At 36.3% G+C, this 27541-nt stretch overlaps 1 protein-coding gene across 2 annotated transcripts in view; it reads right to left on the minus strand.

Moving 5' to 3' along the window:
* LONP2 (lon peptidase 2, peroxisomal) overlaps positions 1 to 27541 on the minus strand; it is a 45087-nt gene that overhangs the window by 17263 nt on the left and 283 nt on the right. The window contains exons 1-11 of one of the 2 annotated variants that reach the window (XM_075433697.1): positions 27406 to 27537; positions 26472 to 26706; positions 25559 to 25690; positions 24129 to 24251; positions 22959 to 23122; positions 22166 to 22260; positions 19832 to 20090; positions 12364 to 12505; positions 6312 to 6462; positions 5663 to 5789; positions 4454 to 4587 (exon numbers count right to left, since the gene is read on the minus strand). In XM_075433697.1, coding sequence (XP_075289812.1) covers positions 4454 to 4587; positions 5663 to 5789; positions 6312 to 6462; positions 12364 to 12505; positions 19832 to 20090; positions 22166 to 22260; positions 22959 to 23122; positions 24129 to 24251; positions 25559 to 25690; positions 26472 to 26706; positions 27406 to 27509 — 1666 coding nt within the window. In that variant the 5' untranslated portion in view covers positions 27510 to 27537. Of the gene's footprint in view, positions 1 to 4453; positions 4588 to 5662; positions 5790 to 6311; positions 6463 to 12363; positions 12506 to 19831; positions 20091 to 22165; positions 22261 to 22958; positions 23123 to 24128; positions 24252 to 25558; positions 25691 to 26471; positions 26707 to 27405; positions 27538 to 27541 lie in introns of those variants that run through there. The other variant, XM_075433696.1, reaches the window with a different exon arrangement.

Consider the following 27541-nt stretch of genomic DNA (forward strand, 5'->3'; position numbering starts at 1 on the left):
AAAGACATTCCAAGCATTTTTTAGAAAGAAACGCACATTACAGTCCGCAGAGCTGGTAAGTGTACTAATACCAGCACAGATGAGCTCAAACTTGAGTGCCTACAGTCACACCACTGTGGGATTTACGCTGATTAGATTTCCTAAACTCATTTCCCAGTGCTATGGGAGATCCCGTGATGCTGGAAGTTCCGAGTTTTGGCTAGAACATAAAACAGCTCACTTTTTGCAAGAGCTGTGATACTAGCCTAGGTGTATTAAGGTCCTTATGCATACTAAAACCAACCAAAATCCCCCACAGTCACATGTAATAAAAATGCATTATGCTGAAGTTGAAGGAGTAAGAGTAAAGACTACATGTTTCAGTTCACGTTGACAACTTCAGTCAAACTTGCATTTAAACTCAAAACCAAGTGTTCTTTCATCCACAAGGAGTAGAACAAACTGTACTGTATTACTTGGTTATGGAAATATTTAAGTATTTTCAAAGCCTTGGTTTCAACATAGATAGAATCCTCATTTAATCACTTTTAGTTATTAAATATTACCTGTTCTAAACTTCCTTTCAAGTCTGAATTAGACAAATAATTTTTCACTCTGGGTTTCAACTGTTGTATCATGATATGATGCCTTAGTACACAATTGCTGCACTGTATTCTCAAGGCACCTGCACTGAAATAGGAAGGAGAGTTTCACATATTTTTGTGACTCCTAGAAATTTTTCTAGTGTTAAAGACTAGATTATTGTCTCATAAATCTTAGAGAGCGTTTCAGTAAAACATCAGATAGTGTTACTGTACGCAGGGAAGACTCCCTGGAGAGGTCTGAAAAATGACTCTATTTGCTTTTGCTGAAGTTCACTGTACAAATTCAACGACTGATGCAAACTAGCACTCCTCCACTTGCCAACTTCATCATAAAGCTCAGGAGTCAAAGGACCGAGGAAGGCAATACAAAGCTGCCAGTGTATTTCAGTTATGCATTTTTGGAAAGTGCTAAACATGGCTTGACAGCGTATCTCCTAGAACCAGTGCTGCTATGGCAGGTATCCTCCTTTTTTAGAGCCTACCATCAAATGGTGTCAAAAGCCTGATGTTTACAAAGCCTTGAAAACAGATGCTCCACTTCAAGTTAACAATCTGATTTAATCAATAAAATGATGGAAATTTTGTGGTTCTACCACCTAATGTCTTTCAACTTTTATCACAAACCCACAAGCCAGAAGACACTCTGCTGAGTAAATGCAATAGGCACTGTGTTACTATTCTGATATTCTACAAATCATATACAAATTATGCTTTAGCAAGTTAGAATCTACAAGGCAAGCCTGTAGCGTGCGCTCTCATATTCAGAACTCATGACATATGAATGCACCAACCGTAAAGTCTCAACATCACATCAGTAACTGACAAATGTGTAAAGCAAAAACGAATTATAGGTCTTTTCATACAGATAAAGAAAAAATACTAAGCAATAATTCTATATTAAACTATTGAGACAACAAATTGATCAACTATTCTTCCAGAGTCATTCATTATGTAAAATAAAAATTCATCATCACTATGCACAACTGGACAAACGTCCACTAATCAACAGGGAAAAAAATTTCAAAGAAATTAATTTAGGCTACAAATTCCATTACTTGCATCAACATACAAGTATCTGGGGATATTTCCGAGTTTCGTTTCAAATACTTGGTTTGTTTCCAACAGACTGAATGAAAACTAAACAAAAATATTTTTAAGAAGTGTCCTACTCTCATACACTCCCAACAAGTGACACATTCTGCTAAAAATACAGCTGAGTACAAGAACATTATTAGTACAAAATACGACACATTTTCCAGACTGCACCATTCTATACATGTCTGTCTTCGTAATACCAAAGTTTAACTACAGAGCCACCTGTCCCTTGGGCTCCCTTTTATTAATACAGCTTTTTCTCATGGACAGTTTCAAAGGTACAAAGGCAACTCTTCACATCTCGTTTCTTCTGGGCTTACTTCAAATTGTGCGTCAACCAAAAATGCCAGCATTTTGCCTCCTTTGGAAGCACTTAGCTTGCTCTTTTAACTTAGCTTTGGTAAGTTGCAAGTCCACTACTAATTTTAACAGTGTAAATACCTAAGTTGCAAGTACTGTGCTAATTTTAACATTGTAAATACCTCTCTCACGGGATTGAGATGTCTAACACAGTTTCTTTTTGTTCTTTGCTTTAATAGCAACATGTTTCTTCTTATTAGTACCAGGAGTTGTGCTCTGAACCTGCTTTTGATTTATTTTATCAGAAGGCTTGAGGAGCAGAATGTCACCATTTTTTTTATTCAGCAATCGCATTAGACCTTTTAAGCACAGACACAGCTACCCTTCAGTTCAAAGAAATACTTTAAAAAGACAACTTGTCAAAATCATTATCAAAAAAGTGACAGTAGCAAAGACACCTGGTATTGCTTGAGCAAAGTCTCAGCGTTCTGGTTCAAAAGCAAGTTCAGGTATCACAGAAATATTGGCAAACAGTGTTTGACTTCAGAAAAATTCAGCACAGAGAAGGTAGACAAGATGCACATAATATAAATAGAAAGCATTAATAAATATGTCTTAAAAGCTCTTCCTTTTAATGTAGATGAGACAATTTAAACTGCATAGTCATTCACACATGCAGAACACTGCTACAGTGAAAGTTTACTTTCTTTAAGGAAAACACTCAGAGAAAACTGAGCTGAATCCACTTAAGCAAACACTGATCTGTAGACCAAATGCAATCTTCTGATGTTGCAGTTTCCACAGGCATTATGCTGATCTTAGAAAACTCAACAAGGTAAAAGAAGATATAGTTTTCAGAAGGGAAATACTGAGTTAGGGAAAAAAGGCAAGGTAAAGCTGAAAGACAGTCAATAAACAGATTTTCCAGAGACAAATTACAAAAGTTTTTACTATGGGTAAAACTCTTCTTCATATACTCTAACTAATGCTACTGTTTGTACAAATATCAGTAGTATTTCCTCCTCCATGATTTACTCTCTGAAAGGGGCAGGGCACCATTCAGACTTGTAAGCTGCCTTATTTTAAAGGAACGGACAGCGAGTCTCCTTATTTGTCCTCTAAACCAGTCCAGAACTACTGTAGCTGTACAGACGTTAAAACTTGGAGGTTCTTTCCACATCAGCTTAGTTGTGGAATCTTTCACAACACCAAACCAACAGGGCCCTGTTTAGTATTTTGAGTATTCTGGAGCAAAAGTAAGCAGCCATCCTGCAGTTTTTGCTTTCCGGTGTCCTCTGGCACACAGTTGTTTCTCTGACAGACTGGCAGTACTTTTTGTCAGAAAGGGTCAGCTGGACTCATTGTAGTCTTTAAAAAAACCAAATAAAACACCTAACACCATGCTTGCTAAATTTTACTGAGACTAAAGACTATCTACATTTAGAAGTTCAACTTCAGGTTCAGATTCTGTCCTTCACATTTCCCGCCTACCTTGAACAGAGGGCTCCTGCAGACCTCTAGTGCTGCAACGAGCACTCTGAAGCGTTCAGCAGAGAACTACTGTGCACAGCGAGATCCTCCACTAGCAGCTGGCTGGAATAAAAGCACAACCATCCGTGCTCTGCATGGTATGTTTCACCAAACACTGCACAGATGTTCATTTTTATTAACAATTATTTGGGGATGAAAAAGGGAGTGGTCACCAGCTGCATGTTGTACATAAACTGGATTATGGGTCTGACTTCTTCCTCCCTCCCTTCCATTTCAAGACTAGAAAGAGGTCTACCTCTACTGGTGAAGCAGTTACCCAAATATTTTTGCTGTTTGGGAATTTTATGTTTAGTTTTCATTCAGTCTGTTGGATAACTGGGAATGATAAATCACCGTTGTCTGTATACATGGGAAACAAGAACAGACTAACTGAAGTTGACAAGTGACCACAGCCCCAAGAGACTTAGAATAAGCACAGTCTTAAAAGGCACATAAGAAGAGCCCATAAACCTTTATAGTTTCAAAGCTCTTCAAGCAGACATTTATTTTAGAGTACAACAAAATAACTGGATTGAGTTCTGAGCTGGTAGAGCATGCACAGCACAATTAGAAGAACCTCTTTAAATACAGTAACTGAAGTCATGCTTAGTCTTTTATTAAAGAAAAAAAAGTGAAAGATTTGCATAAAAAAGCCTAGGAAGACATAACAATGTACACAAATCATAACTGCATATCTAAGATGTGAAACAGATCCATTGTACTTCTCAATTACCAACCCGGCAGGCTGAAATTACTCTGCTTATGTCCTGAGCCGTAATTCAGTACTACTTGAACCATGCATAATAAGGTCATTCTATTTGCAAAGCTTTTAAAAACAGAGCCCTTAAAAAAGGATAAAAAAAAAGAGAAAAGGTTGATAAATCAGCTTCCTAGTGACTACGTCAGAAGTTTCCTTTTTAATAAAACATGCAAAAGATACACACCTTCTCCTTCACCCACTTCAGCACGATCTGGCTTTGTTTCTTTGTGTTGTCCTTCTGCCACTTTCACTGCCACTGCTCTGCAAATAGCTCCCAGCTTCCGATCCAGAGAGCGGACTCCTGCCTCTCTAGTGTACCTAGCGTAGAGACAATTGTTTTACTGGTAGATATTCTTTGTAAAGAGAGATTTCTTTTGAATGTAAACACACTGCCTTTTTAAAAATAAATCCAAATAAAATGAGATGTGAAAGGCAGTGAGACTTCGGCTACTCTAATAAACAGGAAAAAAAATGTCATATGCCTTTATCAAAATAATTAGGTTTGCTGATAATATAAAGAAAAACTACTGAGTGGGAAAAAGATGTTGCTAACACCTGGTGTCAGACCTTAGTGAAATGCTAAACAATGCTCCAATAGCACTGAGCTCTTCTCAGATGCATAAAAATTAAAACGAAGAACTATTTTAAAACTCTAAATAGAGTTCACTGAAAGCAGAGGAACTGACTGTAAGAGAATTTTTTTTTAATCTCTGAATTAAAAAGAAACACCAGACAGTAACACTCACTAAATGCCAAAATGCTGTTCCTGGTCACAAAATGCTTCAATTCATCAAATACTCACACACTTTTTCCATTGGAAATAAGCTATTTTCAAGTCCAGAAGATGATCTGACCAACATCTTTGGTCTCACATCGAATAAAGAAGTCGTTCTAATTAATACAAGCTATTTAAAAAACACATTTTAATTTTTTTAACCTAATTCCAATTTTCAGACAAATATGGCTCATCAAGTCACAAGAAACAAAATGGTAATTTCCATTTGTCTATGAAAATGACAGAAATAAAACTTCATTCTTTAAAATAAAGGTTGTCTGCTGCCAAGACCATGGCTTCACACGCTGAACACTGCAGCAGTACTAGCTTCAAGTGTTTCTGTTTACTCACACATTGTGTCAACACAACTGATTGTGAGCCACACTATGAGAGCCAGAGTAAGAAATTCTCTAGACAATGAAGGATGATTCGGTTTAGACAGGAGAGCCAGACAGTGCTCAGGAAAGAGCAATTCCAAAAATTACCAATTGTTGAACTTCTGAAACTATTAAGGACAACAAATCTTAAGAAATATTTTGTGTTATGACTTTATAAATGATTTACTAGCTACCAAAACAATAAGTTATTTAAACTTAGAGAAAAGAATAACAGATTTACCTGGTAATTATGTCCAAAGTGGTTACTTGTGGAATCTGTATTTGCTGTGGAGTCAGGCCATGTTGTTCAAGCTGTTTAGGAATCAAGTGTCTATGTGCAATTTCAATTTTTTCTTCTTGTGTGTATCCTTCAGAAGAAAAAACATACGTTTATTAACCTTTTTTGCTTATACACTACAATATAATAAAATTTCTTACCATTTATAATTGTACCGGATTAAATTCAACAAAAAAACCCAGCTATAATTTAAAAGGCTGTTGGTACGATACTGTGTGGTTATTCATAACTTCATGTGAACAAGAAGAATAGAATTTTAGTGTTTCAAAGATCCATTTCTCTTAAAAAGATGCATCAGCCAGCAGCCAGTTAGAAAACAAACACATCAGTTAGTGAAAATATTGTTACAGAATGTATCAATGTATCTCCATATACCTGGAATTCAATTTTCCCAAGAGCAATGCCAAATTTCATTCTCACAACAGAGGCTATAACCGAGGCATCCTGACTAGTCTCTTCTAACGATTCTGGCCACTCATTCCAGATTCCTGGTAGGCTTACCTTAAGGAACTGCTTTTCATTTCAGGAAAACCGCCCCGACACTGTTTAAGGACTTACACTAGTCACTTTCATTAAAGCACTGCAGTGTTACCTGGAACTTGAATAATTTCCATTCTGTCCAGCAGAGCAGGTGGGATAGTAGCTGTAGTGTTGGCTGTAGCTATAAAAATGACTTGGGACAGATCAAAGGCTACATTTAAGTAGTGATCGGTGAAACTGTGATTTTGTTCTGGATCCAAGACCTTAACAAGAGCAAACACAAAATCGATGCAGTTGCTCAGTTAGAAGTAAATACAATATACACCTTTTTGTTATATTCCATTTGGATCTCTCAAATCTGACTTCACATTCATAAAATACATTACAAATATTACTAAAGCCCGACCCTCAATATCCTGCCTCGCTCTGATTACTCTGTAACTACATTCCACACCACGTGCAAAAAAAAAAAAAATTGTTTCCCTGTTAGTTCTTTTTAGTCTTTTCTAAAGATAGCTGCAGCATTTCTCCAGTCATCAAGTACCTCCTGTAAGCTATCTCCGCCACCTTTCACAGATGGTAGAATGACCTTTCAAGGCCTCTCAGTATCCTTGGAAAAGCATTCCATGTGGTCCCATGGACTTGTATGAGTAGAATTGTCTCAAGTAACCCCTGACTGTAATCCTCATCTGCTGCTGGTAGCTCTTATTACTCTAAGCACACCAACCTGATAGATCTCACTGTGAAGACCAAGGGGAAGAACACAGATAATCTCAGTCTTATCTGCTGTCACTAAATCACCTGCCCCACTCACTCAGCTTTGTCCAGCCTTTTACTACTCCTGTAGTAGTAGAAGCTCTTCTTATTGCCCGTAACACCCTATGCAAGTCTTGACTCTAGGTTGGCCCTTGCTTTCCTAACACAGCCTTTATATTTTTCTTTTTTACCCAAATTTTGTGATAAAAAAAAGAGACAAAATTAAACAAGCACTGAAGAATAACAACACAGTCTGACCAACCTCAAAAATTTGCTGCACAAGTAGAACTATAACTTAAATAAATGTTGTCTTCCTTTTGCTTTGCGACACTTGCATATGTTTATTACTTGAATAAGCTGATTTTCTGCATTAGGTGATAAATATTCTATATATGTGGATCACGAGTGTACTAAAGTGCTGCCTTGTAGGTTTTTTAACAGTGTTGAAAATTGGAAGTTCATTGTATGTAGCAATCTACACTTGGCTTCTAAATCACCACCTATGAACCACCTTCATTCTGCTCCCCTCTTAAAGTACTGCCACGCTTTTCCCTCCCAAATGATGAATTAACAATGCCACACCGACATGAATAATTCTCATGTCAAAATAATGGGACCTATGCATCTCCTGAGAAACAGCACACTGCTGTCAAAATAATTTATCTGCCTATACCCAAATTAATGCACCCCTTGGCTATAATTCAAGTTGCTCAGACAAGAGCAGTGTTAATAATTCTAAAAAACAATCTGAGCACTTCTTAGCTGGTTATGAAAGAAACAATTCTGAATTTTCATTACTCTTAAATTCTATTCAGTCTTTGAAAAGTTAAAAATCTTTAGAACAGAAATGTTTTATGGTCACAAGAAACTAGTAAAATACTTTTTTAACAGAATGCCAGAAACACAGCAAAACTTTCTTAAAGACAAAACAGTTTCTGATTTTATTTTGATGTACTGCACAGACTTAAGACTAATATTTGGAAACGTATTGCGACTGTAATAAAATACAAGTTATGCGCTCCCCTTAATAGCGAAATCTTAAGACATGCTGAAGATATGCCTAAATTCTAAAACTAAGGCTGGAACTCAGTGAATGCTATTGTTCATTGGCTATATGCTATTCAAAAGCTCCTTTTCTTACCTTCTTCAGCAGGCAGCTGCTATCATTTACTCCCTTCTCTACTGATCAAAGCAAAGGCCTTGAAGTATCTTGACTAGCCAAGTACACTGATGCATAATTCAATCAGTTACAGATGTCTCTTACGTCAACTAGTCATACAATCTAGCTCTCAAATGTAGGGAGACACAACAACAGGCAGTGTATCCAAGCACAGCATCTACAAACTGTCTTCAAAGACAACAAATCCTAATTCAACTTACCTTTTTTTTTTCTTAACACTGATAACACAGCATTTTCACAAAATTCGGGTATATTAGCTGAAGCATTTGCAACTACTTCCAAAGATGTTGAAAAACAATGTATTCCGACAGACCAAGTTGTTTTTATATAACATTTATATACAAGCATGTTTATCTCTTTCTCCTTCTAGTCTGCAACTAGAAATCCTTACGAATCCTCCTAAGTGCTAAGCTGGTGATTATAATATTATTTACAAAGATATACAAAATATTGATGCTGTACTCATGTGCAAACAATACTATCCAATAAAGGTAAAGGAAACTGTAATAAAACCCAACTTGGATTATATCTAAAAATGTGAATTATCTGAGATTTTCTATACGGGCTAGAGTTTCTCTGGACCAACAATTCTTTGTCATGGTAACTATTTCTTAGAAGACAACATAAAACGATATCATTCCTACACATGATTTTCCAGAGCAAATAGAACTGTTCTTCAGTTAGGTATCTGTGCTAAAGTTCAAGTTCAAAAGTTTTGAAAGATATTCAACCAATACAAAAATATTAAGTACAGAAAGAACATTCAGTGAACAAAACATCTTGGTTAATTTATGGCTGACAGCTCACATGCATACAAAGGCTTCTCTGTACCAGCTTTTTATTACCACAAAATCCAGAATAAGTTCCACGAACATTTAACTGCCTGGCTATGCTCCTGGTCTAATTTCCCTGTATACAAATACTCACTATCGTGCACTTGGATCCATTTCTGTTTTCTTCAGTTCTAAAGAGACATCATCTAAATTTAGACTAAAACATTCCCTTGTTGATGAACAGTAACTAGAAATAGGAAGACATTCTGTTTTGCTTAAGCACCAATTCTGCAGAAGCGCTAGAACTAAACACATATCCAGCAATTATAAAACACCAAGCTTTGCTTCCAAGCTTACAGGGTATGGCAGTTTTCTTCTTGAATATGTCCCATTGTAGACAGTGAGAATTTAACACACCTACACATTAAGGAAAAAAGGATGTGCCTTTATACTTCATGATGGCACCTACCAAACAAGAAGCAGCAGTCTGAAAAACAAATGTGCCAGTTAGGTGACCAATTACTATTGTTTGTTCTCCTACATAATAGCCACCTTTGCTCATTCCAGATGGACTTTCCAACAATGTAAACCACAAAAAGCAGATGAAAATTAAGCTGTTATATCGAGGCATGAGTTCTCCATTAGAAGAGCTAAAGCACCTGCTTCAGGATGTTTAGACAGCAGTAGAAGGATATACAGATCTCACATGGGAGCAGCCCAGACATGGTTAATAGAGCAATTACTTCTCCAGATGCAACTAATGGTCAGTTAGCAATGACTTACATAAAGACTGCAGCCCAAGCAGACAGCTGGAAGCTAACCCAATCAGCCTCAGCTGGAGTAATCCATGGCAGGAGCCGAGTTAAGTATCACTGAGAAAGTGGTTTTAAAATATGGAAGACAGAAATATTCCAAAGCAGCAACAAAGTATCAAAAACTAAAACACAAATACTTAAAAAATAAATTAAGTTTGTTTTTCCTCACACACTTGACACAACAGAAGAACAGAAATGCTAATTCTCTACTGCAAGACAGGGAATGAAAAAGAAATTAAAAGAAACAGCAAAGGTTGAATAAAATTAACAATATTAATGTACAGATCTGGATTCACGATTGGAACACATCCAAAAAAAGTCATTCTCTTTCCAAGAAATACCATATCATTGCTTCATTACTGATTTTGACTGCCTAACAAACAACAGTCACCTAGCTAACAAAATTTGATTTTCAGGTATTTTTTATCCATGCATAGACTAGATTTAGGCCAGCTTAGTTCTAATATCTAAAGGAGAAATGACAGAAAAAATACCAGCAAAGTCAGGAACAGAGCTCATTACCACTAACAGCAAAGAGCAAATAAAATCCTGCAAGGGAAAAGTACAACACTCCTCTGCTTGTTTTCCTTACACTTAGAGGTTTTTCATGTACCCTAGAAATGTCTACTACAAACTTGAGAAACACACAGGTAAAGGACCATAACTGCCATTTTCAAAAGATAAAAAAGTGAAGCCATGGTATTTTCTAGCACACTTAAATTATTACTAGTTCATGTTAACATGCAAATATCAAAACAGAGCTCTCAAACCATAGCCTGTTCATTTGATTTTCAAAGAACTAGCTGGCCTTGTCAAAACAGTAATTTTACACTATCAAGCAGGAAGAAAATAATGACATTTGTAGAATGTCAATTGACATTTCATTTGCAGAAAGTCATGCAGCATACAGATAAGCTCATGACACCTTAATTTAGGTAGTTTTTCATATTCAAATCACCGCATTAAGCACTGCCAGTCAAAGAGAGTCATTAGAATGACTCTGTAGGGAAATATTACCAGAACCACTTTCATACCCACCTACAACCGCCCAGCTAAAGAAGTTAGTACACCATAAGTCTGACAACTGAGATGCTTCTAGGATTATGCCCTAAATCATCTCCGTGAAATTGAGCCAGGTTAGCTCAAAACATATGGATAAATATCTTCTATTAACCCAACTCCTTTTGCCTTAAAAAGGTTAAGAACGATCACAGAAGCAGTTCAGCTGGAACAGTGGTAAGATGGTAGCCCCTACAGCCAGACAGAACATAAAAGAGAGGTAGACAGCGAAAAAATACAGCAGTACAAGGAAATTCTAAGCGTGCACGATACCAAAACCATTAAGCGCACCAGTGCTACAGCCTCAAGCATTTCAGCCTAGCCCAGCCTTGCTGCGCCACTACCTTCCTCATTCCCTCCTTTCCTCATCATCAGTGCTAGCACAGGAAGATGCCCACAGCCTTCTGCACTAAGATGCTGGGGAAGGGCAATGCCCTTTGTCTCTTCCCTACACCTGAGGAGACACTCCTTCCTCTCTCCAGCAAACTGCTAGAATAAAACCACTGAATATGCAAGTCAATTGAGAAGGAATTGTACTAGGTTATGACCATGTACCATACTCCAGGAAAAAAGAAAGCAGAAAGAAGGTTCTGGCAACTCATTACTGCTCTCTGCTACAGACTCCTCTGATACACGAAGCCTGCAAGGCAGAGGTCTCAATTCATCTTCTTCATAATCACTCAAGTTTTAGCCTTCTGAAATCCCATCAACTAACCTAATTAATAACATCTCAACAGTTGATGGATTTACAAAATATTCCAACAGGATCTCGTTCACCAAAGTCCTTACTTGTATCGCCTAGATTTTACTTGTGTCTTTAAGCAAGTCAACTTCAACACCTCTAAACTCTTTGTAATAAAATCACTACACCATGTACTTCAAAATCATTAATTTATATCTTGGTCTGAGTCCCAGAATTTCAGAAAAAACACACTTAATAGCTGACTCTTATGGAAAGCAAACAATACCACATCATAATCAGTCAAAGAATAGGGATCCATGACTTAAATGAAAAGCTTTAATTCAGAAAGTTAATTATAACACTAATAAAAGAAATCCTGCTAAAAGAACAGGCAACTAGTCCATATCACATGCTAGGTAAAATGCTTAGCTCCCATATAATCTTGTATCATCAAAAACTTCAAAAATATATTAAAATTGTCTCAAGAAAGAAAGGTAAAACTTGAAAAAGCTACTATCTGGCTGCTCTACAGTTCTTCTGTGTAGCCAACAGCATTTGGTCATTACAAAGCAATGTCTTGAAGTCCCCCAAATAAGTAACATTTAAGACTTGAACTGTCTTTAAATATACTAAACACTTAGCACAAAATACATCCTTTTGTTTAAGTACACATCACTGAGATTAACAATATCTCACTTAGAATTCTATATAACAGTATTTGCGTTGTACACAAGTGATTGACAGAAATCCAACAATGTCAAAACAGAGTAGCTGGCATCTGAATAAAAAAGCTGACACTGTCATGCTATCTTTTGTCCAGTGATTATTCCCTTCTGAGTCCAGTACTTTAATTCTTCTTAATTACAATGAAATAATGCTTGTAATTTAAGATCTCTTACCTCAAGCAAGGCTGCTGCAGGATCCCCCTGCAAGCTCTTTCCCAGTTTATCAACCTCATCTAACAGGAATACCGGATTGTTAACCCCAACAGTCTTCAGCCCATTGATTATTCTGCCAGGCATACTGCCAACATAGGTGCGCCTGTGAGAAATAAATGTGTAGGAGGAAAGAGAGGCCAGACGCATGTAACAGGAGTAGAAACATCAAAAGCAAAACTCAAAGGAAAATGTAAGAATAAGCAACATTGTTACAATTACTTCTTTTTTTGCAAAACTTTTTGGAACTACTTGATAAAAATATGGGATATGCATCTGAATTAATATAAGCAATTATATCAGCAGATGAAAATTCCAGTTCCATGATGCACTAGTTAGTGTGAAAAGATAAACATATGCAACAAAGTATATCCAAACATTACGGCTTGCAGGCATTTTACATGATTCAGTACAAGCATCCTTGTACTGTATGAACAAGCAGAACCAGATTTGGGAACCTCATTAATATTAACATTTTAATAATGATGATACTGGGGTTTTGTCATCACAACAGAGTTCACACAGCACATTACAAATTAGGGCAAAATTCAAATTTGCTGAACTGTTATGTCCCCTGTATATATATAGCATGCTTTCACTAATATTCACAAAAAATAATTGTGTTTACTATGTTGTTTCAACACGAAATAAAAAACTAAAACAGTGCAATGGCACAAAAAAGTTGTGAGTCTGAATTTATTCAGCAAAGGTGATAAAAACTTTTTTTCCACAACGCACAGAGCAACTACATTTTATATGCACTTATAGTCCTTGTTTGCTGCATTTACCACAGGCTTTTCTGCTTGCGCCATAACTAAATAAAATACTATAATTAAGAATATGAAATGCTGGTCACTCACGAAGAACAAGATACATGAAGTGCTGAATTACAGTACCTATCTCATGACCCTCACGAAGCAGATATGCAGAACAGGCCTGCTTTGCCATATGATCTGTTCTAATACAGTCCAAAATAAAGAGGATGACATTTAGAAAGACGAAACCAAAAATACCATGGGAGTAATTTCAAAAGATACTAGAGAGGACTTTAAATATAAAAAAGCCACCTCAAACCACACAGGAATGGTGTTAGTTCCATGTAATATTTAACCACTGAGAGAACAAATTGAAGTCACTGTACTTAATTCTAGATTTGAGCAAAAATAAAAGTTTTTAAGATCTTCTAAACAGCCAGAATGCAACAGAATTTCAGTTTGCCTATTACCACCTTCATGAGACAGCTGGTAAAGACTGGAGCAGCCAGCATGCAACAGTTCACCACCTCACTGCTTTTGCGTAGTCTTGCTCCGCAGTGAGTGGATTCGTCTCCACTGAGGACTGCACTACGTAACACTTCTTACAGGTCAGGAATCTGCATGGAGGAGCCATTACACTAGCATGCCACTTCATTCTCCATGTGCATACTTTCAACCTTGCCAGAAGAATGAAAGGATTCTATAAAATGCAATCAGAAAATTACAAGACTGAATCAGAACTGAATTTCACAGAAATGGATCATTTACCAGTGCAAACAAACTAAACATTGTAGCAATTTGGGGGGTTCTTTTGTTTTGGTTTGGGTTTTTGTTTGTGTGTTTGTGGTTTTGCGCTTTGTTTGGAGGTGGTGGTTTTGTTGTTGTTGTTCTGGATTGTTTTTTTTAACAAAAGGTGCTTACTGTACTAGTAAATAGTGCAAACTTTACTAAACTTCAGAGACAACACAGCCTGACTGTTTCTAATATTCTATTTATGCCAATAATAGGATAATGTAATTAGGCAAACATTTAACATTCTTCTTTCTTGCTTGGTACATTATTCTCAAGTGCATGCTTAAAGACATTACAATTTTTTAATGCATGTTTGCGTTTTTACATACACAAAGTTTCATCTCATCCTTTCAAATTCTACAAAATTTTGAGATATCTATGTTCCATCTAATTTTAAGAAACAGGTTTGGTTTATAAACTAAATGAAGGTAAACCGGGTTTCTCTAGTCAAGGGAAGGCACAGTGAATAATCACCCTTTCTCTCCCTGCACCATCCAACTGCAACACAAGTCAAAGGATAACAAGCGTTAGGTATCAAAAAGTTTTCTGAATAAAAAATCTGTTTGTTTATACCCATGCATACACACATACCACTTTTAAAAACTTCGAGTTTTTCGAAACACTCAAAAAACCACATGCACACAACAGAACAGGAAGAGATTTTTCTTTGAGACACAAAAAAGCTGAAATACTCCTTTTCCCCTCAAATAACCCTGAAAATAGACTTCAAGTCACAGTCACTTCAGATTCAAGTAGGTCTAGGTATTTACTGACATATTTACACTTGTGCAAGATTCTCACAGATACGGCATCTTTCAGTAGGACTTAACTGTAGAGTTCACTGTTGTACACAATCAGGTTTCTTAACATTTTAAGACAAATGATACAGCAGGCAGGCTGAACCACAATATATCAACACCTGTGCTGAAGAAAAAGCAGAAAAAAGCAAATGTACTCAAGACAACTTACGACAAGTCAAGTGAAATCAAGACCTTGGAGAAATATAATTTCAAGAGTATAAAAATTAAGTGGCTTCTAAAGCAAGCAGTAAGAAAAACATTCTAACAGTGACAGAAAATAATTCTTTTTTATATACCCTATCCAAAGTAAGACTTGGGTCACAAGCTACCGCATAAAAAAATTCACTAGAAACCACAGTCCAACTGAAATGGATCCAACGTTACAAAAAAGATTAAATGGTTCCTTGTATAACCCAAGTGTCCTTCAAGAATGTCAAAGGTCAAAATTAAAGGAACTATTGCTTCAAATATAGAGCAGTTCCACAAAATACTCAGTCTCTGCAGAATTAGGGTTAACATAAGAGAAGCACATGGTGGCTAGAATCATTCTGCTCTTCCTTTCACTACCTGACAATTAACTGTTCTTGCTCCTCCTCCCTCGTACTGTCTACTGTCATCTTCTCATTTGTATTTTGAATCATCTCTAGACATGGTAAATCTAAACAACTAACTCCAATATAAATGTTTAATCAATGCACTGAATTTCAAATAAAGGCATGTTTAAGTTTATTTATGTAATTTGATCAGGTATCACCAAATGGATACTCACACTATAAATCTTAGGATAACAAATACCTAGGTATCAATTCACTCCTCCCATGTGTAACAGTCTAACTGTGTAATACATCTTCATTTATTAAAGGTGGACCAATAACTATTTTCTTATACTACTAATCAAAGACTCAAGATCTCCAAGGCAAGTAAAGAAGTAGGATGACAAAGAACAATAATGTAGTATTTTATCTTGAAAATACAAACATAGGTAGCCTGTTTTCATTTCTAAATGGTTATTATGGAACACATCTCAACACAAGAGTCCTCAGCAAAAACCCACTAGAATATATTAAAATTACAAGCAGAAATTACCATCTATCTGTCTGCACATTAACCTTTGCCTTGTACAGGTTGTGAAACTGAATACTGCTGCTTGTCAACAGTAGCCACTGAATGCGATGTTATTCTTTATTTTCATTATTTTACCTAGGTTTGAAAGGAGGAAAAATAGTATTCTGTATTAGCATTTTTGACGATAGAATGTAGCTTTGCTCATTTTTTGATGCATTGTTTCTCTCCATGTATTAAACCTAAAAAGAGTCAGCTGTTCTCCATTCAAAACAGGAAGTATAGATCAAGTTTCCTGGCTATCTCACTTGCATAGTAACAATTAAAAATACTCTGAAGAGCTCAAGTCACGTAAGGTCTGTAATTTATTCATCTTTTAATGTATTTTTAAATCGGTGAAAAGGTACCTTCAAAAACACCACTGGAATTGTACAGCATGTCATTAGGAGCTATGCATCCTAGAAAATGCAAGACAGACAGCTGGGAAATCTAACCTTGTCAGCTTTCCCAGTATAAGCAGGGAACGTGTATGAATCGGAACACTTAAAGCAGTACTACTATTATTGATAAAAACACAACTCACTTTCTTCACACTGTTGTAAAGACAAAAAGATTTAAATTGTTTTTAACGACAGCGGTTTTCAAACTGCAGAGATAGCAAAAGATAACAAAGTTAATGCCACCAAAAAAACTATTTCTGAACTTGGTTGCACAAGGTTACAGCTTATTTTTTTGCAAGGACAGAGGTTCCTCTACTCAAGTGCCCTCCAAATGTATCTATGCTTCGTACGTGCTATTCCTCTCACAGGTGAAACTGTTTGAGGTTTGCTTTTTTCTAGTGCAACAAGGCCTGTGCTGTGAACTTCTGCTAGCATAGCTGTACTGGTGAGGAATCACACCTTTTCTCACACAGATGCACCTGAACAAGTCTTCAGCACAGGCCTAAGCTAGAATCAAACTATCCAACCTTCTAGAAACTGAAAAGCAATGGTAATATAAGAAAGAGTGCTTCACATGGAAGTGAGAGAAAAAAGATCTTCACAGTGATCTCACCAGCACCGCTATAAATAAATGGTGCAATTACACCTTTCCTCTTTTAAATATAGAAAGCCACACATACACGCAGCAGAGATCATACAGTTCCTGTATAAAACAAAGTATCAGTACTGAGGAGATCTTCAATGCAGTGAGCTGCTTGGAAAAAAGCTCGAAGTTATCCTTCAGGGTGGTTTGGTGATAATTTTTTTTTTTTTTTTTTAAATACAAATAAGCAACAAATGTAAACCGGCAAACTTTACTGTAAGGTATATATGAGTGGTAAATGCAAACAACAGCTGGAGGATGTCTGATAAAGCAGTTCTGTTTTTGTACCAAAATGATGATTTCATTTTGGGAATGCAGAACAGTAGTTGCTACCCTTCACCCAATCAAAAAAGGATTCACAAACCCCAGCTGCAGGCACATGATCCACACTGAAATGGCAAAAACTGGGCGATTGTGACTGCCCTAGTTACACATCACATGGAACAGCACACTTACTGAAACACCACTCCCCACCCTGCTGGCTGTCTAATATATTTTATTTTGCTTGCTGAATCTCTCAAGTCTGCATCTTTCACTTACAACAGTAAGAAGCAGCCAAAGTAAATGCTATTTCAGGCAATACATGCTTACAAGTGAAACTGAACCATAGCTTCCTTTTTAATGTTCTAGTACATTTAGTACATTTCTTTTAATGTTTAGTACATTAGTAGGTACATATAGTATTATTCTTTTGCAATGTTAATTGAATGAACCCTTAACTTAAGTCTTAAGGCCTAATCAGGAGCTTTTAGGAGGAAAAGAATAGCTCCTAACATGTCATGTCAGAAAATTAGCCTACTTAACAGTAAAACTCAGAAAACAGCAGCCTACGTCTTCTCTGCTTTTACACCACCTCTGTAATTCCTCTCCATGACTGCCACCAGATGCACAATATGGATTCATTTGACTGGGAATAACTTGAAGGATTTATTTATGCAAAACAACATTACAGAGAGGTCTACAGAAAAGGTGTAGTTCTAATTTGATTAAATCTTATTCTGAGAAGCAGAAAAAAAAATGAAGCAGAATCAAAAGAACAGTATGCAACAGTTGGTTTTGATTTTACCTACAAAAAACTTGCAAAAGCAGTTGGTTACAAGGGACTCCTCATACTAACTGCTCTAAAGTTTGTTTTTAAACTATATGCTTGTTTGTTAAAGAGTAATCACAAGATACTCTTGCTAATTCTAGATAGTAGTTTCCTTTGCTGATGAAAAATAAACTGTCTTATCAAATATTTCCCATCAGGTAATTTCAAGTAAATTTGTTAATATGAAATTTATAATGGTGAGCTTCTAACATGCATTAATAATTCAATAATGCCCTCAAAAATTGTGCAGTGACAGCCACAAACACATGGATTTAAAAGTTTTTAAAAGCCTCATTATCACATGACTTTAGCTGTCTTTATTCTTTATTAGGTCTAAGCACAATATAGAAAGCCAAACAAAACTAAACAAAAAAAAGAAAACAGTAAGGAATTACTGGCAACTGAGTAAGAGTTGATGACAGTTTCATTTTTATTCATCACATCAATTTCACAGACGTGGTTTCCCTGTTACAAACCCTTCAGTCCTGCTCTGATCTGGAAAAGTCACTTAAGGCTATAATGCTTAGTATTCAACAGCCTCTAGTGGTTTCAGTTCGAATAGCAATATGTTGCTGAATCACATTTTAAATTATTTTTAGGATCCATACTGTAACTAATCTTAAACATCAGAATTCTTACTTATTAAACAGTGATTAACAACATAGTTTATGAATTACAGGAATAATATATAGTGAAGGACAAAGACAGGATTTTGCTTCTTTTTCCATTAGTGTGTAAGTAAATGGATAAAAAGGCCAGCTCTTAGAAAGGTTTACAAAACAATCACACACACATGCACAGTGCTCCTATGCAGTAAAAACCAACACGTTAAAATAAATCTATCTACAAACCCCCAGTGGCTGCTGGGTATGTTGACCAAACCTACACTAAGAAAAATTTACACATGGTTTTTGCCACTGGGCAAAATTAACTGCTAGACGGCATCAAAAAATAACTGATAACTTTAAATCACAGTAATTTACCTACTGTTGTTAGGAGAAATTTTATTCAATAACTCGACTTTTAGAAAAAAAAAAACCCACGTGGTTTTACAGATCTTTAGAACACTAACAAATTCATTATTCCAGACTTCCTACACTGCATGCAATAAGCATAAAATATGTCTAATGGAACAAAAAATGCTGCACTGATGTTTAGTAGTTACTTATCTACATTACCCATTCGTTATGCTTCCACTAATATAAAAAAATGATTAAAAAGACCAAGAAGTAGATATAAGAAGAGATGCAAGACCAAAAAAAAGTCTAAGGAAAGTCACTCAAAAAACTTTTGAAATCTTCCAGCTTAGATGTCCTCACAGAAACTTCTTTTTGAAATGAGAAAATAGTACACTAACATGTTTGAGAGCCTAACTCAGTTGCCATCTTTTAGCACTTCTAAGTATCACTCTCAGTTTCCCCTGCTTTAGCAACAAACATGGTTATAAAGTAATGCATGCTACTCATACGCTATTTTGCATAACTAAATCTTTACATACCTGTTGAAAAGTAGAAAAATCAGATCTAACATTTAAGAGTCTGCATCACACTTTCTACTGAATTTTACTTCAAAGTGCCAAAATGACTGAAGATTAAATTCCATTCTCCCCTATGACAATAAAGGGCAGCAGCAGAAGGAAATAAAGGCTGTATCTCAATGCTAAATATCCATTCCCATTACTAAAATTCTCTCTTGAATAATACCATCGAATACCAAGAAAAATCATTTAATGAGTATCACTGTTTGTAATAAGCAAAACTTCTTTGTATTAGCTAAGCAATACAAATAATTAATACATTCTGTAACAAACAAAAGAAAAAATTGCTATTAGGAAAGGAAGCAGTAGTTACCTGTGGCCTCGAATATCAGACTGATCACAGACTCCTCCTAAAGCAATTCTGTGGAATTCTCGACCCAAAGTCTTTGCAATTGATCTTCCAACACTAGTTTTACCAACTCCTGGGGGCCCCACAAAACAAAGAATGGGTCCCTTCAGGTTGTTTTTCAGCTGCCGGACAGCTAAGTACTCCAAAACTCTCTTCTTCAACTTCTCCATAGCATAATGATCATTATCCAAAAGAATTCGAGCTGCTCGAATTTCAAGGCGATCTATCAATCATTGACAACAAAAAAGGTATCAGCGCATTTATCTTTAAAAAAGCAAACAATTCATTCTACAATGGAAATAAACGCATTCTCAAACATGTTCATCAATACAATCCCCCTGACACACACACATATTTCAGACAATGTTTTCCTAAAACAAAAGTATTATAATTCTCCTTTAATAAGGCAATTAGATATAAGCTAGACAGATCATAGTACTGACAACAACATTTAAAACAACCCACCTTTTCACTATATCACAGATTGAAATCTGCTTCAAACCAACTTCATGTCTATTCTAGAACAGCAACTTAATGATAAGCAAATTTTTCAGCATTTTGCTTGCTCACAGAAATAAGTCTGATCCTGTAAGGTCTTCTCAAAAGACAAATTAATCCCTGTGTCTTCATCATCTACTTACGATAAAAGTCTATAACTATCTCGCAAATAGAGCAAGATCTTACTGGCTTGAAGTGCAGACCTTACTTGCTATGCAACATTTGAAGTGATTTGGCACTGTAAAAAATATCTATGTGATACCAGGACGGGAAAAATTCGTATTTTGCAATTGCCATAACTTGAGATAAATGGTCAGGCCTCGGTGATGGACATTAACTAATGCTTTACACAGAGCAGGAATTTTGGGCACAAAGCAGCTGTCTTCTCCTTTGCTCTACAACCCAAATAGAGCAGGCAGGAAGCAGTGAAGTCTCAACTCTGCACACACCCACCTTTCAAATTCTGTGCGTTCCAGATGCAGAGCCCTCGTACTGGTAAGTGTGCATATTTCACATACAGATAATTGTGATTAAATTCTCATCATCAACCGTGTAAATTTTTGTAATGAACCACTGAACAAAAAATTCACTAATGACCATAATTTTCTACTGGATTTTCTATTTTTATATTCATGTATATTTTTATATTCATGTATATTTTTATTCACTGTAGTTACAGAATCCAAAGGATCACTCACATGACTCTGAATACAAACTTTGCAACTTTGCTTAAAGTAAAAACTTCAAACTACATGTGACATGGTGTAATTTTACTAGATTAAAGAGCAACTTTCACCAAAAAAACATTCTGATAGCACATGAGCGTCAACAAATACTTTAGTCATTTTGGGACTCTTTGAATAATACCGTAGAGATTTGCAAAGATCTATAGGCAGATCTTTTTAAAATTTAATGATTAAAGAAAATGTTTACAAGAAGATTTGTAAACAGCCAAGGCTCTAGTTCAGAACAGCCAAAATTCATCACCATGCACAATAAGAGGGCAAAAGACAGACTTTTCTGCTGGTGTGGTATGCTAAGTTTCTTTTTAAAGTCAGATTGTTTTAAATGCTATTCAAAAGCCTCTCTCTTCAGTATCTGCTAGAAGGAATTAAAATCCTTTTCTCCAGCAGTACACCTTCCTGAAAGTCATTTTGCCCACTTAATCTACTTGTGTTGGACAGTAAGAAAAGTCATGTTTGGTTTTCTACTCTTTCCTCACTCTCCATTTTTGCATACCGTTCCTGTATTAATAGTATCACTCTCTACTCACAACTTTTGTAAACTACAGTACAAAACTGACATGATACTCTCTTTTTCTATTGTACCTAAAGCTGTAATTATTAAAATTAACTACAATTGTGTTTTTTCATCCTTTTGTTTCTTACCAAACTTGATTAACCAGAACCTTCTTCAGGAAGATTAATGCTACAGAAATGTACAAAGGCTTTTTTTGTCTGACATATAAGAAGTAATTAGATGCTCTTTTCTTCATTATTTTAGATACATGCTAGCAGATTTTAAGCAATAACACCTTCGTTTTTCTGTGTAGATATCCCTACTACTTTTTAAATTCACACTCTTAGATGTACAGCTGAGCTACACAGGCTGTTCAGTACACAGATCTTACCTTAAGCCAGGCAGATCATAAGACTTCGCTAACACGTTAATGACATTTTTACAATCAGGCGGTGAGACAAACATATGCAAGACAGAACTAAGTACACAGTGTTTACATGATGGTTACTTGTCGTAAAATGTCTGTGCCAAGAGACAATCAACAATAATAGAAGGATTTACCCTTTGTACTCTTGTTCCATGGCAATTCTACCATCAGTTCCAAGTAATTTCTTGTCAAAGCATATTCTGGCATTGACTGAGGCATCTTCTTTAATCTGGAAATATAGGCACAGAATTCATAAGGCTAACCAGTAATTAACTGCAAAGTAAGACTCTTCTGCACCACAATATAGATATTTAGCAAACTTGAGGTCATCAGCATACCCTCTTATTTTCTGACAATCGTAATACTAAAAAAGCAAGTCACTACTCCATCAGGAGATTTCCATTGCATAAGAATAGGTTACTTATAGGATAAAAACAGAAATGAAAAAAAGTCAGTTCCCTACGCAGACACAATGCATGCACCACTATATATGCACCCTCACTGAAAAAGACATTGTTAACCATCATACCACCACAGATAGAACAGTTATCCTCTCACCAAATAAAAACAGAGGAAAAAAAATTCAGTAACCGGGCCAGTTTATTCATTAATTATTAACAGCTGGTGTTCTTTGGCTTTTTGTTTTTGATATCTTCACTTCATAACAGAGGCTCAGAGCTTACAGTTTAATGCTATATTAATGTATAAACCATATCTACAAAACTTCATATTTCTTTGTCATCATCTCTGATGTTCCAAAAACATGAAATGACAAAATTTGTAAGGAAAAAACAGCACTCTACTAAATTTTTAAAAATCATATCCAAAACACAACCAACAGAAACATCACCAAATAAGGAAAGGTTAATGCAAGACATCTTTTTAAAAAATAGTAAGAGTAGAAACGACCATTTGAAATTCTCCTACCTCTTTATTTCCTTAAGACAAACTTTAAGAGCTTGTTCTGACATACTGGATGTTCTAATCTTTTTTTCCAGCATGACAACATCATCATGATCATCTTCTTCATCCTCATCTTCTGTAGTGCTTGGAATGTGATTGATTCTTCTATTAGGACGAATAGCTACAATCTATGAAATGGAAAATGGAGCCAGAGAATAGTATCAGATTTTGTATTTTAAACAAGGTGTGTATCATAGAACCACAGAATCATTAAGCCTGGAAAAGACCTCTAAGATCATCAAGTCCAACTGTCAATCCAACATCACCATGCCTACTAAACCACGTCCCGAAGTGCCGTGTCTGCTTTGGCTTTGAATGGAAACCATGACAAAAACATGAAAGGTGCTGGGAGAGCCTCCTTCATATTGAAAATAATATTTTAATGCAATAAATAACTTCACAAAGTGTTATTTGTGCTACTTTAAAAGTTACAGTTCTTATTTTACTGTATGTATTTCCTAAGTGCATTTATCATCTACCCTAAACTAGCAAACTACAGAAGGCAAGAACAAAACTGAAAAGAGTCATTTGTGAGTTTTTGGGCATTGCAGCCCATCATATTAAGCAGAATAAGCCTAATCTTTACAAAACAGCTAAGTGTCCTCACTTACTTTTTTCATTTCTCAATTACTTCCTGTTTACTAAACCACGTAAGTATACTCAGATACAGCAAAAGTCTAAGCTGCCCCAGTTTAGCAAGATATGTTTTACAACACAGATTCTTTATCTGTATTTCAAAAGCTATCATTCATGTGCAATGCCATTAGTAAAAGATACACCTCTCACTGCACAGGCCAAAACTCAGTGTGTGCATACCATGCAAGTAAACTGGGCATCAAATGACTCTTTAAACGAACCTGAGTATTTATTCAACTCCAGAAAGCGCTCAGGTTTTAAAAAAAAATTAAAAAAAAAAAAGCCTAGGCAGTTTTAACAGAATATTTTCTCTTTTAGGTATCTAAACAGCCAAAGTTGCCAGCTGGGTGTTCTCTAAAGCTCCAGAATGACCACGAAACGTTATGGGTATAGATTAAAACTTTGAACAGATTAAAATGATGCACTTCCATTGGCCTGTTTAAAAGTGCATCCTTATACTTTAGTATGTTTAAGTATCCCACATTTAAAGGTCCATACCCTTTTATCATCATCCTGTTTGGGCTTTCTTGTTTTCTGAAGCAGCTTCAGACCTTCAATCTGTCTAACAAGCAATGGTATAGTCATCTTGAACCGTTCTTCCAGCCTAACAGCATCTAAAATCTAAGAGCAAGAAGTTATAAGTAGGCAACATGCTCACACTGACGGATCATCAGTTTGGGGGAGGGGAACACAGAGGGCAGTGTTACTGTCTTTTGACCAGAATTATAGAATAGATTGTTTAGGAAAAAAGGTAGCAAGAAAAGCAATGAGAATACAGCACACAAAACCTAGTCTCAAGGGTCTGGATGCCCTCCAAAGCACTCTAAATTAGAAAAAAAGTCTTTTATCCTGTCTGGTTTTAAAACATCTTAGTATTTCAGTGGCAAACATCTATCAGCATTCTACTTTTCAATTACTGAGCCTCAGGAAAGAGCTAGCCCTCCAAGAAAGTTACAGCACAATCTCCTTGGTTAACCCAGGAAAAAATCACCTTACGCCTTCAGGTTTTGTTTTGTTGGTTTAGGGCCTTTTGTTTATTTTATTTGTCTCGTTAAAATTTTATACGCTATTCCATTTTCATGTTTAATGAAGTTGATATGTGGAAATGGTCAGGATATGGCTCTTCTATATTTCCACAGCTTACACTGGCTGCTCTTTTCTTTAGCACTTCTAATTAAAAAAAAAAAAAAAAAAAAAAGGTAAATTTAATGACTAACATACCTTCTTCCAGCAGGATATTCAGCTACAGTACACACCTTCACTTCAAATTACTGCATTAATTTCTATCTGCCACACTCTGAAAGAACCTAACATGCTTTCAATTCAAGGTTGAATGTGCAGCACTGGCAGTGACAAAAGAAAAGGAACAACAAAATTTCGAACACAGCAAGCAAACAGAAACCAAACTAGTAAGCATCAAGCCATAAGCATCATTTTTCCATAAAGTTATTTTGACATATGATGCAAATTCAACCTGTGTCTTGGTATTTAAAGACCCCCACACTTCAAAATGGTTTTAAATTTTTTTTTAAAAAATGATTCTGAAACTGTTGGTATTGAAAGATATATAATGATCTGTCAACTGTGACAAGTAAGCAAGGTTCCAACACAATTTGAAAAAAGATTTATCTTTACCATGGGAAGGGGAAGTCCACATTGTATTTATTGTTTAAGAAAATGAACGGTTTCCAACGCTAACTCAAGTAATTTACCTATTAGTTGAGTTCTGACATACGGATATATGTCAATGGCAGAAAAAGTTTTTACAAGTATTCAGGCTCAACCATAACACAAATACCTTCTGGCACAACATCATCACTGTACAGTCTCAAGCGTAAGCAATTCCAAAATTATCTAGAAGTGATTAACCATAAAAAGAAAAATAACAAACACCTAACTTCCCTTAAAAAAGTTTGAGAATGTAATACCTGAAGCTTCTCTTGGTTGGATGTGCGGATGATAGAAGTCAGTATATCTGGCAAAGCTTCCCTAGGCAGATTGTCCAGAAGACGTCTCAGCTTTGCAACTGCCGGAACGGACATATCCAGCATCTCAACCAACTGTAAGGAACACACAACGAACAATATCCATGGTTGCTATGGGTTTTTTTAAAATCATTTGAGTATCTGACCTAAAAAGGATTGCATCTTTCAGCATGAAACATGTCTAGGTACTTTGCCAAAAAGCTACTGAAATAAATAAAAGTTCACAGATGAGGCACTAACTCAGCATAGGGCAACCAAGACTTTGGGCTTTCTGCTTGTTTGAGAAGTTCAAAAATATCATCATTGTTTGCAGCACTTTTTTTCAATGCCTCCACCTCTCATTTTCCCCAAACACTCAGATTAAAAACTTTCCCAGTTGTCTTAACACTACGATGACTCTTTTTCTACACATCCTTTAAACTCAAATTCATTATACCTAGGAATATCTGTTTAACTCTAGAGGGGGTTTCTCCTTTAGTAATAAAAAAATTAAAAAAAAACTCTCACAAAAAACCAATCCGTTGTATGTATTTATGTACATATTAAAAAATACAATCAAAAGTATTTCTTTTACTAGAGTATATTTATAGTACCACTATATGTGAAATAACTTGTCATAGCACTAACATACACAGTTACTCATCCTGCAATGAGGTGTATAGCCACTCTGGTACTCCACACGGAAACCCTACGCTGTAACAGAAGTATTTATTTTGTAGCAGAAGTACTGAAACTCTACTAGTCACTAAAAAACATAAGAACTATAGAAAGAGAGGAACAGGTAGGAAACAAACAAAAACCCCAAATATACACATAAATACGTTGGTAAATGATACATAGGATTAAAACAATTTACCTGCACTGCATACTTGTAGAATTGCTCTGACAACTCTCCAAGCTCCTCCTCAGATTTATGCTGATTAGTAAACTGCTCGAGTCGATCTAGCTGTTCAACTTCAGCAACAGGATATGGCTTCTCCTTCAGCAGCTGCAGGATCTGGAATCGGCAGAGGCCCGTAACCAGCAGTGTATAATGTGGCTTAGGCCAGTTGCTACCAACCACCTGAACTGCCAAGGCAGCAGTGCCAATCCTAGAAACAGATCAAATCTTTGTATTACTTGTCACCTTCCACAGAACATTTTGTATGCCCATTATCAAGAAGCAGTCAAGCTACAGCCTGGAAGAACCTTCTGGGCCATAGTTCCTTACCAGGAAAGGCAATCAAATTATACAATTTCCTTTGTAACACAGATTACACAACCAAACCCTAAAACTTGAAAATTTATGAGCTAATTAAGACAATATAATACAGTCACCCAATTTAGAAGCATATGTAATTTTTTCATAAATAATTTAGTGGATCTTGCTGCAGACAGGAATGCTGACATTTCTGCTTGAGCTATAGGCATGGGGAAACTGAGTGTAATTTAGAGTTCTCCAGTGAAATTATCGGCCTCGTTCTGAACAAATGTTTTCGATCACGTGTATCTGTCTAAATAGATTTAAAACAGAAGTTATTTTCCTGCGAAACCTTACTAAGTCCTCTGATGCAATAAAAGTTTTGAGACTAAGCATGTTAGTTTTACTCGTGCTTTACCCCACAGAAATTCAACTCTTTTCATGTGAACTATGTCACTGTCATTGCTACTTATTAGGTGAAACGTTATCGCTAACAACTGCCACAGCCTTAGCGCTCCTGGCCTGCGTTCTTTGATCGTACTTTGCTCTTCCACCTCGGTCTCCCTTCCCACACTTTTCTCCCAGACGACAGCCCGAGAGCCCCCGATACCGTCCGCCCCGCAACGGGCGCTCGCCTGGCCCCGCAAAAGACGTTTCTCGCCCGCGGCCGGGCCCGTCCCCGCCAGCCCCGCGCCCCCGCGGAGGTGACAACATGGCGGGCTCGCCGCCCGCGGCCGCGAGGGAGG

This window comes from Opisthocomus hoazin, chromosome 12, assembly GCF_030867145.1.
Source record: "Opisthocomus hoazin isolate bOpiHoa1 chromosome 12, bOpiHoa1.hap1, whole genome shotgun sequence".
Classification (NCBI taxonomy): domain Eukaryota; kingdom Metazoa; phylum Chordata; class Aves; order Opisthocomiformes; family Opisthocomidae; genus Opisthocomus; species Opisthocomus hoazin.